At 40.2% G+C, this 15163-nt stretch overlaps 1 protein-coding gene across 1 annotated transcript in view; it reads left to right on the forward strand.

The window, feature by feature from the left end:
- The window catches only part of LOC138680711 (gamma-aminobutyric acid receptor subunit rho-2-like), a 227837-nt gene that overhangs the window by 211968 nt on the left and 706 nt on the right, over window positions 1-15163 (forward strand). The window contains exon 8 of the mRNA XM_069768001.1: window positions 5021-5217. Within this exon, the coding sequence (XP_069624102.1) occupies window positions 5021-5217 (197 nt within the window). The remainder of the gene's footprint in view (window positions 1-5020; window positions 5218-15163) is intronic.

Raw genomic sequence — 15163 nt, forward strand, 5'->3', positions numbered from 1 at the left:
CTGTTGAGGCCTTTCAGGAGCTTAAACGCCGATTTACTTCTGCCCCTGTGTTGCGTCAGCCGGATGTTTCTCTTCCTTTTCAGGTTGAGGTCGACGCTTCTGAGATTGGGGCAGGGGCCGTTTTGTCTCAGAGGGAGTCTGATGGTTCTTTGATGAAACCGTGTGCTTTTTTTTCCAGAAAGTTTTCGCCTGCGGAACGCAATTATGATGTCGGCAATCGGGAGTTGTTGGCTATGAAGTGGGCGTTTGAGGAGTGGCGACATTGGCTTTAAGGAGCTAAGCACCGCGTTGTGGTCCTGACCGATCATAAGAATCTGATTTACCTCGAGTCGGCCAAGCAGCTTAATCCTAGACAGGCTCGAAGGTCCCTGTTTTTCTCCCGTTTTGATTTTGTGGTCTCGTATCTTCCGGGATCTAAGAATGTTAAGGCTGATGCCCTCTCTAGGAGTTTTTCGCCTGATTCTCCTGGAGTCCTTGAGCCGGTTGGCATTCTTAAGTAAGGGGTGATTCTTTCTGCCATCTCTCCTGATTTGCGGCGGGTGCTTCAGGAATTTCAGGCTGATAGGCCTGACCGCTGTCCTGTGGGGAAGCTGTTTGTTCCTGATAGATGGACAAGTAAGGTAATTTCTGAGGTTCATTGTTCAGTGTTGGCTGGTCATCCTGGGATTTTTGGTACCAGAGATTTGGTTGCTAGGTCATTTTGGTGGCCGTCCTTGTCGCGCGATGTCCGTGCTTTTGTGCAATCCTGTGGGACTTGCGCCCGAGCCAAGCCTTGCTGTTCCCGTGCTAGTGGGTTGCTTTTGCTTTTGCCAGTCCCTGAGAGGCCCTGGACGCATATTTCCATGGATTTTATTTCGGATCTTCCTGTTTCCCAGAAGATGTCTGTTATCTGGGTTGTTTGTGACCGGTTCTCTAAAATGGTCCGTCTGGTACCTTTGCCTAAGTTGCCTTCCTCCTCAGATCTGTTTCCATTATTTTTTCAGCATGTGGTTCGTTTGCATGGCATTCCGGAGAATATTGTGTCTGACAGAGGTTCTCAGTTTGTCTCTAGATTTTGGCGGTCCTTTTGTGCTAGGATGGGCATTGATTTGTATTTTTCTTCGGCGTTTCATCCTCAGACTAATAGCCAAACTGAGCGAACTAATCAGACCTCGGAGACCTATTTGAGATGCTTTGTTTCTGCTGATCAGGATGATTTGGTGTCTTTCTTGCCGTTGGCCGAGTTTGCCCTTAATAATCGGGCTAGTTCGGCTACTTTGGTTTCACCTTTCTTTTGTAATTTTGGTTTTCATCCTCGCTTTTCTTCTGGGCAGGTTGAGCCTTCTGATTGTCCTGGTGTTGATTCTGTGGTGGACAGGCTGCAGCAGATTTGGACTCATGTGGTGGACAATTTGACGTCTCAGGAGAGGGCTCAGCGTTTTGCTAACTGCCGTCGGTGTGTTGGTCCCCGGCTTCGTGTGGGGGATTTGGTTTGGTTGTCTTCTCGTCATGTTCCTATGAAGGTTTCGTCCCCTAAGTTTAAGCCTCGGTTTATTGGTCCTTATAAAATTTCTGAAATTATTAATCCGGTGTCGTTTCGTTTGGCTCTTCCAGCCTCTTTTGCCATTCATAATGTTTTCCATAGATCTTTGTTGCAGAGATATGTGGTGCCCGTTGTTCCCTTGGTTGACCCTCCTGCCCCGGTGTTGGTTGAGGGAGAGTTGGAATATGAGGTTGAGAAGATTTTGGATTCTCATTTTTCGAGGCGGAGGCTTCAGTATCTTGTCAAGTGGAGGTGTTATGGCCTGGAGGATAATTCTTGGGTTGTTGCCTCCGATGTCCATGCCGCCGATTTGGTTCGTGCTTTTCATTTGGCTCATCCTGATCGGCCTGGGGGCTCTGGTGAGGGTTCGGTGACCCCTCCTCAAGGGGGGGTACTGTTGTGAATTCCGCTCTTGGGCTCCCTCCGGTGGTTGTAAGTGGCACTTTTGTGAGTTCTGCTCTTGGGCTCCCTCTTGTGGTTTCAAGTGGTATGGCTGCTCCTTGGAGTTAGCTGTCATCAGCTGCCTCCACTTATCTTCTCTTCTGCTCGGCTATTTAGGTCTGGCTGTTCCTTCAGCTAGTGCCACTTGTAAATGGTTTCTGGATGGATTCACATCTCTTTGGATTTCCCTGTTTTCCTGACCAGTTCAGCAAAGCTAAGTTCTTACTTGCTCTGTTCTGTTCACAAATTGTGGACTTATCCGTTCAGTGCTTTCTATGTTTGTCCAGCTTATCAGTATGAATTAATTCTGTCTTGCTGGAAGCTCTGGGAAGCAGATTTACCCTCCACACCTTTAGTCAGGTGTGGAGATTTTTAGTAAACTCTGCGTGGATTTTTGTAGTGTTTTATACTGACCGCACAGTATTCCATCCTGTCCTATCTATCAAGCTAGACTGGCCTGTGCTCATCCTGGTTTCATTCTGTGTATGTCTTTTCCCTCTCCACTCACAGTCATTATTTGTGGGGGGCTAATCTATCCTTTGGGAATTTTCTCTGAGGCAAGATAGTTTTCCTGCTTCTGTCTTTAGGGGTAGTTAGCTCTTAGGCTGTGACGAGATGCCTAGGGAGAGTTAGGAGCATTCCACGGCTGCTTCTAGTGTTGTGTTGAGCTTAGGGACTGTGATCAATACAGTTACCACTTCCTTCAGAGCTCGTTCCATGTTGCTCCTAGACCACCGCATCATAACACTCACCTTTTCTATCATGTTATTAAACTTAAAACCAAATAAGTCCTTTGAATCTCTCAGTTTACATGTTAGCGGCTCAAGTGCTAATGCAAATAGGAGAGGTTAGAGAGGGCACCCCTGTCATGTACCCCTGCTCAACTCAACCCTTCTTACTTCCTAACAAAAAATTCTGCTTCAAAAATTGTTGTGATGTAGAGTAGACATGTGTGGAAATGTTATTTATTAACTATTTTTCATGACATAACTCTTATTTAAGAACATAAAAATTTTAACTTTGAAAGTTGAGCCAAAGTTCCGATATTTTCACAAATAATGTTGTATCAAACAAATGTTACAACTATCATGAAGAACAATGTCATGAAAAAACAGTCTCAAAATCACTGGGATCTGTTGAAACATTCCAGAGTTATTACCATATAAAGTAACACTGCTCAGAATTAAAAAATAGGCCTGTTAGGAAGGTGAAAACAGGCTTCTATGTGAAAGGGTTAAATTAGCAAAAATAGGTTTATACAGTGCAAAGCAGATTAATATTCTATGCATCCCTTTGTCACTTTGTCACACAAATGGAACAATATTCATAGTATAGGCTAAGGGTTTAGGTCCTTTTTGGCACAAATTTACTTATTTAATAGGAAATGTGCATGTATTTGTGTCATTGGAAGCAACTGCCCCTCACACTAGGGGGATCCTGTCTTACCTTAACTCGGGGGTACCCTTGATGGTAGGGATGCCCGAGTCACCGACCTGTCCCTATCTGCTGTTCAGCCCTGAGCTAAACCCCCAACCCCCACCCCAGGAGGTGAACAGTAATAGAAACCACAGATAAAATGCGTCAGGAAATAAAGTAAATTGCACCACAAAGCAAACTACCAGGATGATACCATGTGTGTGTGAGGGGAACACAATACCAATAGGGAACTGAACAAACAACAAAGTATACTTCATCAAACTCCAAAATAAAGACTTGAGTATCAACAGCTACTCCAACACAGGACCGGTATGCAAGAGACATGCAAATGCTATAGTCGGCGTCCAGGAATATTCAGAACCATACTAAAAGGGAGAAGGTGTTCCCAGCAGCCTCAGCCACTAATCAAAAAGTTAACTCCTGCTAAGCTGAACATCAGTGAACAAACCAACTCCGATGCCCAAACTCAGGCTGAGCAACAGGAAGGTCTAAGACTGCATAACAGACTCCTCAGTGTGAACAGAGTCTGAAGCCGGCATGACAATTTGTTTCCAAAGACAATACCCTCATACATTTGGTTGCACATTTAATTAATTTTAACAAATTCTTGATGTAAACATAACACCATCTATAAAAAAAAGCTGAAGTTGAAAATAGGATGGCTTCTACAAATGGCTAACGATCCTAATCACAAGTCAAATTCCACAATAAACTATCTCAAAAGGTGCAAGCTGAAGGTTTCATAATGGCCCTCACAGTCTCCTGATTTGAACATCATTGAAAATATGTGGCTAGATCTCAAAATAGCAGTGCATGCAAGACGACCCAGGAATCTCACAGAACTGGAAGACTTTTCCAATGAAGAATGGATGACAATACCTCAAAAAAATATTGAAAGACCCTTGGCAGGCTACTAAAAGCATTTATAAGCTGTGATACTTTTAAAAGGGGGATGCTACTAGGTAGTAACCATGCAGGGTGTCCAAACTTTTGCATGACCTCACTTTCTTGTAATTTTTAAAATGTAAAAGAAGATTTTTTTTGTATTTTTTTTAACTAAAAATACAAAGGAAATGTGCCAACTTTAACTTTAGGTCTTGTAGAAATAATTTAATCTTCAATTTGCTTAACTGTTCACAATAACAGTAATTTTGACCAGTGGTGCCCAAACGTTTACATGTCACTATTCAAAATATTGATTTGGCTATGCACACACATGTATCTGTAGTAGATTTTTCTGCTGCAGAAAGCAAAACAACTCTGCGTAAAATGCCCATTTTGTTAAGCATTTTTGCGTTTTTGATGCATTTTTACTTGTGTTTTTTCTCATGCATATGAATGGGTGCAAAGCGCTGTAAAAATGCTTAATGAATTGACATTTCTGAGATCTGAAACAACACATTGATGCTTCAAATCTGCAAGGAAAAAATAAGAAACGTGCATGAGATTTGAGAAATTTCATTCAGTTTGCTCGTAACTCTGCATTTTTTTACCATGACAAAAACACACAGAAAAAAAATGTGAACAAAAATTCAACGTGTGAACAAGCATTGTCATATTGAGTCATTGCAGAGGGCGATTATACAGTAAGTGAACTTTGCTCTGTTTGGTTTTACCTAGGAATAACCACAGTGCTGACTATGTCCACCATCATTACTGGAGTAAATGCCTCTATGCCTCGCGTGTCATACATCAAAGCTGTGGACATTTATTTGTGGGTCAGTTTTGTGTTCGTTTTTCTATCGGTGCTGGAGTATGCTGCGGTGAATTACCTGACTACAGTGGCAGAGCGGAAGGAAAGAAAACTAAGGGAAAAGGTAGGCCATTTATTACATTTGTCCTTAGGGCTCATCCAGGGTCACAGCTTTCCTTCAGATTTAATTTGCTGCCTTTTGCCTTAATACTGTACGTTGGTCATGGCAGAGCAGCTTGTTGGTGGTCCCCTGGCACCAGCAGGAAGCAACAGATATTTAAAAAAAATATAATTTGTTTTTGTGTAACCATTTTCCATTTTTCTGTGAATGGAGCTGTGCGAGGGTTTCAAATTTTATCCTTATTATTGCACATTGAGCTGCAGTATTTTATGGCTCTATTTATTACAAACAATTGTATCCCTTAATTCTTTTTTGGTAAGTAGAATTCTGTACAATTATGCCAATATCAAATTATATTTTATATGCTTTACTTATTTTGAAAAATAAAATATCTATTTATCTATCATTAGCGTATGCGTACTTGCTGAAAGCTCAGATGACAGGTAAAATAAATACTAGTGACCCAAAATTAAGGTAATGATTGAAATTCTGTAGGTCAGGGGTGTCAAACTGCATTCCTCGAGGGCCGCAAACAGGTCATGTTTTCAGGATTTCCTTGTATTGCACAGGTGATAATTTAATCACCTGCAGAGAATGATTCCAGCACCTTGTGTAATGCAAAGGAAATCTAGAAAACATGCATGGTCTGAGGCCCTCGAGGAATGCAGTTTGACACCCCTGCTGTAGGTCACTTTTTTATTTGTTTTTTTTTTTTTACTGTGCATTAGCAGATTATGCTTTAAGCAATAGACATCTTTCATTGAAGTGCAATGACCTGTTTAAAGGAATTTCTAGCTAATATACCCACATTAAGGATGTAATTAACCAGAATATTCCCTTTTTGAGGAAATTAATGGATTTGTTTTCATTGTCCATGAGCATTAGCAATATAAATTATAAATCTGGACTTCATAATAACATGCAAACAAAGGCAAAGCCAAGAGACATTGATCACTCCTCTCTCTAATATAAATATATACATAAGTGATATAACATAGAATCACAGAATGTTAGCGTTGGAATGGGACTCCAGCCTGTTCCACTCATTGATTACGCTGTAAAAAAGTTTTTTCTAATATCTAATCTGTATCTTCTCCCTTTCAGTTTAATTCCATTGCTTTTCGTGTTTCCATGTGCAAATGAGAATAAGTATGATCCCTTTACACTGTGGCATACCTTCAGACATTTGTAGACAGTTAAGTTTCTTCTTAGCCTTCTTTTTTTGCAAGCTAAACATTCCCAGATCCTTTACAAATGTTGAACAACACTGAGGCCAGGGCAGAGCCTTGTGGTACTCCACTTACAACACTCTTCCAATGGGATGTGCAACCATTTATTACCACTCTTTGAGTACAATCACTCAGCCAGTTATGAATCCACCCAACCATAGCCTTGTCAATCCCATACTTGGTCATTTTTTCAAGAAGAATAGTATAACATACTTTTTTTAAATGCTTTGCTGAAGTCAAGATATACTACTGAATTTCCCTGATCCACCCAGTTAGTGACTCCATCATAGAAGGAAATTAGATTAGTCTGGAATGACTTATTTGCTACAAACCCATGGTGGCTCTAGTTAATTACCATATTCCTATTCAAGTACTTACATATATGCTGTTTAATAATTTGTTCAAAGATCTTTCCTGGTATAAAAGTAAGGCTCGTTGGACTGTAATTTAATGGTTTCACCTTCTTTCCCTTTTTTTTGAAGATAGGGACAACATTTGCCCTTCTCCAATCTTCTGAGACTTCTGCTGTTCTCCAGGAATTTCCAAATATTCAAGCTAGCTTTTTTGCAGTTTTCTCCACTATATCTTTTAGTACCCAAGGATGTAATTCATCTTGACCAGGACATGTAAATTTATTTAAATTAACTAAGTGTTCCCTCACCATCTCTCTGTTTACAGATAATGTGGATTCTTTTATTTCTTAGATAGCACAGTGAAGATCATTTGATGTTACATTTGCTTTCTTCGAGAACACAAATTTAAAATAGGAATTAAAAAATCTGGCCTTCTCAACATAATTTTTGACCACTTCACCCTTTCAATCCTGTAAAAATCTTATTGAGCCTTTGATTTTTCTTTTACTATTGACATATTCCCAAAATTCTATATCATTGCTTTTGTTCTCCCTTGCAAGCCTCACTTCATTACTGGCTTTAGTTCTTCTAATGCTTGCTCTGCATTCCCTGAAGACATTATTGTATTCTTCTTTAGATAAGCTGCCATCTTTCCATTTGATATACATTTATTTTTTCCATTTTAGAAAGTGTTTAAATTCTGTGTTCATTCATCCTGGTTTCTTTAAATGCTTCCAATTCTTTCCAATTCCTTCACCATAAATCTCCCATTTAAGAAGGACCTAAAGTTCTCAATAGGGTTTAGGTCAGTGGAGGAAAGAACAATGTCGTTCATTATTCTTTCATCTTTAAGTCCTTTACTGGCTAACCAAACAGTGGAGTCCTTAGAGCATTGTCCTGCATAAAAATCATGGTTTCCTTGAAAGCTGTAGATTTTTTCCTGTACCACTGCTTGAAGAATGTGTATTCTAGAAACAGGCAATAGGTTTGGGAATTGATTTTGATTTCATCTTCAATCTGAAAATATCTATCTAGCTCATCTTTAATAGTACCAGCCGATTGCAGTATACCACCTTTACCTTGCTGACTTTTGAGTTGAAGTGGAAGTCTGTGCCCGTTACTGATCTAGCAAGACACCCATCCATCTGGTCTGTCAAGAGTCACTCTCATTTCATCAGTCCAGTTGACAGGCTTCAGCCTTCCCTACCTTGGCCGACATGAGTACTGTACACTTTGTACTTCTGGGCACTGCATGGAGGTTGCAGTTCTGGAATATGACAGCACTGGAAGATAATGGCTTCCTGGTCACTTTACATTTGATTCTTCTCAAATATTTTTCAGATAAATTGCTTTTTCTGTTGACTATTTGCAACAAAACATTTGATGTTTCTGTGATCACACCCCAATGTTTGTGCAATTGTAGTAGTGCTGCATCCCCCTGTAACATTTCAGAATCAGTTAAATCTCTTTTTTGGCCCATTTTGCTTGAGGAAAATAAGTTGTCTAATCTGCACAGCTTGATAATGGGCATTGATATGCTAATGTCGCACCCCCCCCTCATTACACAAATACACATCACCTGATCTGCTTCAACCAATAAGCATTTAAGTTTATAAAGCTTGGTGTTGGAAAATATGCATAAAAATTATGATTTGGTCAGAATACTCACTTTCTTTATTTTTCTCTCCAAAAAGTTACAAAAGTTAATGTTACAATTGCTTTGTAAGGTACCATTCTAATATGTTGTTGTTGATGCAAAAATATGGTTTGTATGGCATCATTGTAATTGTTATATTGATGGAAAAATAAAAAAGTTTTTTTATCTCTCAATGTGGTGAGGTGACACAAAATTAAAATCATCCTGGGCTGGTCCATCTTCAAGGACAATTTTAATTCTTTTTAACTTAAATGTATATAGGGCAAAAATCATTTTTGCAACTTAGATGCATTAAATATTTTGTACCTTTTGGCTTTTACAGACTATTAATTCATGCTCATTCAACCAATTTGGTCTGTGGTCATAAATCAGCTGAGCTCAGAAAAAGATATAAAAGAGTTACAATCCCTCCATTAGACTTTCATAGTGGGCTTAAATCATAAATACCAAACCACATAGGCACCCACACAGGAAAATCAAGAAGTGCCGGAAAGTAATCAAGAGGTCTAGTGCAAACATATAAGATAACCAAAGAGAAAAATAGCACAAAAACCCCCCAAATTTTATTTGAAAGTAAGAATTTTATTAAAGGGACCCTGTCACCTGAATTTGGAGGGAACAATTTTCAGCCATAGGGGCGGGGTTTTCGGGTGTTTGATTCACCCTTTCCTTACCCGCTGGCTGCATGCTGGCTGCAATATTGTCCACACACTGTGTCCTTTTGGTGTATATTGTTTATGATCTGCTGTCAACACTGTATTTAGCTAAACCACCAGCTTTCTACGTTGTTTTGTGCTATCCATGATACTATTGATCGAGATCTAGTTGGGGTGCTGTGCATGGCTCTGTGTCTGCGGTCTTATATTGCATGTGTATCTCACTGAGGACAGTATATATATGTTTTATCTTCTGAATATGCTATGTTTGGTAATCTTTTTTCTTGTATTTATTTAATAAAAATTTTTTGGTTTTATGTACCTTTGACATTTGCTTCCTGGATTCTCTTTATTGGTTTGGCTGCAATATTGGATTGAAGTTCATTCTCTGTCCTCCGTAGTACACGCCTGCACAAGGCAATCTTGCCTTGCGCAGGCGTGTACTATGGAGGACAGAGAATGAACTTCAATCCAATATTGCAGCCAGCATGCAGCCAGCAGGTAAGGAAACAGTGAATCAAACACCCGAAAACCCCGCCTCTATGGCTGAAAATTGTTCCCTCCAAATTCAGGTGACAGAGTCCCTTTAAGTCAAAAGAGTAATAACACACATGATAAAAATAGAGAAAACAGGAAAATGACACAGGATATCACCAAAAAAGATGGCAGAGTGATTCCCAACAGGCAAACATGAAATACACTAAGTAAATAGTCAGCCCACTAGTGCTAAGGTACATAGTTTGCAAAGAGGTTTCAATGAGACTATGCCACGTGGCCGAAACGCGCGTTGGGGTGGATGGCATTGTGGTCCCGCAGGTAAACTTCTTGCTACTTTAACTGGTCATGCGCCATTACTATCTGTGCGGTTACTTTGGATATTTTTGCATGAGGCTTTATGGTACGTGATAGATTTTATATTTACTGGTGTACATACACATATGGGCATAGTCTCATTGAAACCTGTTTGGAAACCTCTTTCCAAATATGTGTAGGTTTGTTTTTTTTTATTGATTTATTTTGAATGGGGTGAAAGGGGGGTGATTTAAACTTTTATATTTTTTTCATTTTTTTCACAATTTTTTTAACTTTTTTTTTTTACTTTTGCCATGCTTCAATAGCCTCCATAGGAGGCTAGAAGCAGGCACAACTCGATCGCATCTGCTACATACCAGCGATCATTAGATCGCTGCTATGCAGCAGAAATGTAGGTGTGCTATGAGCATCGACCACAGGGTGGCGCTCACAGCTAGCCGGGATCAGTAACCATAGAGGTCTCAAGGACCTCTATGGTTACTATGCAGAAGCATCGCTGACCCCTGATCATGTGACGGGGGTCAGCGATGCGCTCATTTCCGGCTGCCCGGCCGGAAGTGCCGGTTAAATGCCGCTGACAGCGGCATTTAACTAGTTAATAGCGGCGGGTGAATCGCAATTTCACCCGCCGCTATTGCAGGCACATGTCAGCTGTTTTGAATACAGCTGACATGTCCCGGCTTTGATGCAGGCACACCACTGGAGCCCGCATCAAAGCGGGGGTTCTGACCTCCGATGTACTATCCCGTCTGAGGTCAGAAAGGGGTTAACCCCTTTACCCCCAAGGGTAGTTTGCACGTTAATGACCAGGCCAATTTTTACAATACTGACCACTGTCCCTTTATGAGGTTATAACTCTGGAACGCTTCAATGGATCCCGGTGATTCTGACATTGTTTTCTCGTGACATATTATACTTCATGATAGTGGTAAAATTTCTTTGATTGTGAAAAAAACTAAAATTTGGCGAAAATTTAGCAATTTTCCAAATTAGAATTTTTATGCCCTTAAATCGCAGAGATATGTCACACAAAATACTTGATAAGTAACATTTCCCACATGTCTACTTTACATTAGCACAATTTTGGAGCCAAAATTTTTTTTTGTTAGGGAGTTATAAGGGTTAAAAGATGACCAGCAATTTCTCATTTTTACAACACCATTTTTTTTAGGGACCACATCACATTTGAAGTCATTTTGAGGGGTCTATATGATAGAAAATAACCAAGTGTGACACCATTCTAAAAAACTGCACCCCTCAAGGTTCTCAAAACCACATTCAAGAAGTGTATTAACCCAGGTGTTTCACGGGAATTTTTGGAATGTTTAAAAAAAAATGAACATTTAACTTTTTCACTAAAAATTTACTTCAGCTCCAATATGTTTTATTTTACCAAGGGTAAGAGGAGAAATTGGACCCCAAAAGTTGTGGGGGTAAACCACTGTTTGGACGCATGGCAGAGCTCGGAAGGGAAGGAGCGACATTTGACTTTTCAATGCAAAATTGACTGGAATTGAGATGGGACGCCATGTTGCGTTTGGAAAGCCCCTGATGTGCCTAAACATTGAAACCCCCACAAGTGACACCATTTTGGAAACTAGAATCCCTAAAGAACTTATCCAGATGTGTGGTGAGCACTTTGACCCACCAAGTGCTTCACAGAAGTTTATAATGCAGAGCCGTAAAAATAAAAAATCATATTTTTTCACAAAAATGATCTTTTCGCCCCCAATTTTTTATTTTCCCAAGGGTAAGGGAAGAAATTGGACCCCAAAAGTTGTTGTGTAATTTGTACTGAGTACGCTGATACCCCATATGTGGGGGTAAACCACTGTTTGGGCACATGGCAGAGCTCGGAAGGGAAGGAGCAGCGCTTGACTTTTCAATGCAAAATTGACTGGAATTGAAATGGGACACCATGTTGCGTTTGGAGAGCCCCTGATGTGCCTAAACAGTGGAAACCCCTAATTCTAACTGAAACCCTAACCCAAACACACCCCTAACCCTAATCCCAAACACACCCCTAACCCCAACCACACCCTTAACCCCAACACACCCCTAACCCTAATCCTAACCCTAACCACACCCCTAACCCTAATCCCAACCATAACCCTTACCACACCCCTAACCCTGACACACCCTTAACCCTAATCCCAACCAAAATGTAATCCAAACCCTAGCCCTAACACTAGCCCTAACCCTAATGGGAAAATGGAAATAAATACATTTTTTTAATTTTTTAATTTTTCCCTAACTAAGGGGGTGATGAAGGGGGGTTTGAATTACTTTTATAGCGGGTTTTTTAGCGGATTTTTAGGATTGGCAGCTGTCACACACTAAAAGACGCTTTTTATTGAAAAAAATATTTTTTGCGTTACCACATTTTGAGAGCTATCATTTTTCCATGTTTTGATCCACAGAGTCATGTGAGGTCTTGTTTTTTGCGGGACGAATTGACGTTTTTATTGGTAACATTTTCAGTCACGTGACATTTTTTGATCGCTTTTTATTCCGATTTTTGTGATGCAGAATGACCAAAAACCAGCTATTCATTAATTTCTTTTTTTTTTTTGGGGGGGGGGTGCATTTATACCGTTTTGCGTTTGGTAAAATGGATAAAGCAGTTTTATTCAGTCAGTACGATTACAGCGATACCTCATTTATATCATTTTTTGAATTTTTGGCGCTTTTATACGATAAAAACTATTTATAGAAAAAATAATTATTTTTGCATCGCTTTATTCTGAGGACTATAACTTTTTAATTTTTTCGCTGATGATGCTGTATGGTGGCTAGTTTTTGGCGGGACAAGATGACGTTTTCAGCAGTACCATGGTTATTTATATCCGTCTTTTTTTTTTATCGCGTGTTATTCCACTTTTTGTTCGACGGTATGATAATAAAGCGTTGTTTATTGCCTCTTTTTTTGTTTTAGGGTGTTCACTGAACGGGTTAACTAGTGGGACAGTTTTATAGGTCGGGTCGTTACGGACACGGCAATACTAAATATGTGTACTTTTATTTTTTTTTATTATTTGCTAAAGAAATGTGTTTATGGGAACAATATTTTTTTTTTTTAGGAATTTTTTACAAAATTTTTTGCACATCTGATTATTATTTTTTTTACACTATAACATTGCCCCGGGGGGGCATCATGCTATAGTGTAAGATCGTTGATCTGTCACTTTGCTGTTCACTGTGTCAGATCAGCGATCTGACGTGTACTCCATGAGGCTTCCCGGCGCCTGCTGTGAGCAGGCGCTGGTAAGCCACTTCCCTGCAAGACCCGGATGCAGCCCTGTGGCCATTTCGGATCTGGGGCCTGCAGGGAGAAGAAGGTAGGAGACCCTCGGAGCAACGCGATCACATCGCGTTGCTCCGAGAGTCTCAGGGAAGCCTGCAGGGAGCCCCCTGCCTGCCGCGATGCTTCCCTATACCGCCGGAACACTGCGATCATGTTTGATCGCAGTGTGCCTGGGTTAATGTGCCTGGGGCGGTCCGTGACCGCTCCTGACACATAGTGCTGGATGTCAGCTGCAATAGTGAGCGCGGCCGATCGCTATGACGTACTATCCCGTCGGTGGGCATACGGGCCCACCTCGACGGGATAGTACATCTAATGTCAGAAAGAGGTTAAGCAAAAAAAAAAAAGTCACCAAATGTGGACAACCCACCCGTTTAACGTCAAAATGGATTTATACTTAAGGAGTTAACCCATTTTTGAAAGACACAAAAAAAAACCCTGGCAAAAATTATGGAATCACCGGCTTTGGAGGATGTTCATTCAGTTGTTTCATTTTGTAGAAAAAAAGTAGATCACAGACATGGTACAAAACTAAAGTCATTTCAAATGGAAACTTTCTGGCTTTAAGATACACTAAAAGAAATTAAGAGCAAAAAATGTGGTAGTCAGTAATGGTTACTTTTTTTTAACCAAGCATAGGGTAAAAATTATGGAGTCACTCAAGTATGAGGGAAAAAATTATGGCATCACCCTATAAATTTTCATTCCCAAAACTAACACCTGCATCAAGTTAGATCTGCCCGTTAGTCTGCATCTAAAATGCAGTGATCACACCTTGGAGAGCCAAGTGGACGGACATGAATCATGGCTCCAACACGAGAGATGTCAATTGAAACAAAGGAGAGGATTATCAAACTCATAAAAGAGGGTAAATCATCACGCAATGTTGCAAAAGATGTTGGTTGTTCACAGTCAGCTGTGTCTAAAATCCGGACCAAATACAAACAACATGGGAAGGTTGTTAAAGGCAAACATACAGGTAGACCAAGGAAGACATCAAAGCCTCAAGACCAGAAACTTAAAGCAGTATGTCTCCAAAACAGGAAATGCACAGCAAAACAAATGAGGAACGAATGGGTGGAAACTGGAGTCAGTGTCTGTGATCGAACTGTACCAAAACTGCCTAAAGAAAATGGGATTTACATACAGAAAAGCTAAATGAAAGCCATCATTAGCACCTACACAGAAAAAACAAGGTTACAATGGGCTAAGGAAAAGCAATCATGGACTGTGGATGACTGGATGAAAGTCATATTCAGTGATGAATCACGAATCTGCATTGGGCAAGGTGATGATGCTGGAACTTTTGTTTGGTGCCGTTCCAATGAGATTTATAAAGATGTCTGCCTGAAGAGAACCTGCAAATTTCCACAGTCATTGATGCTATGGGGTACTATTTGACACTTGTTAAGCTCGTGCCTCAGAGACTGCAAGCTGTTATAAAAGCCAGAGGTGGTGCAACAAAATACTAGTGATGTGTTGGAGTGTTTTTGTGTTTGTTTGTTTTTCATGATTCCATAATTTTTTCCCTCATAATTGAGTGACTCCATAATTTTTCCCCTATGCTTGGTTAAAAAAAAGTAACCATTACTGACTACCACATTTTTTGTTCTTGATTTCTTTTAGTGTTTCTTAAAGCCAGAAAGTTGCCATTTGAAATGACTTTAGTTTTGTGCCATGTCTGTGATCTGCTTTTTTTCTACAAAATTAAACAACTGAATGAGCATCCTCCAAGGCCGGTGATTCCATAATTTTTGCCAGGGGTTGTATAACTAAAAAGTGACAAAAAAACGCACAGCAGGACATAACCCGGGCAGTAAACTTTGTAGATAGCATGGTATTGCTCACCCATCTGGGTTGTGTCAGGCAGATCTGGAGATATACATACCAGCTGATGCTACTCCATGTGCTGGAATAAACCAGCAGAAAATGTACTA

Source organism: Ranitomeya imitator, chromosome 5, assembly GCF_032444005.1.
Source record: "Ranitomeya imitator isolate aRanImi1 chromosome 5, aRanImi1.pri, whole genome shotgun sequence".
Lineage (NCBI taxonomy): Eukaryota > Metazoa > Chordata > Amphibia > Anura > Dendrobatidae > Ranitomeya > Ranitomeya imitator.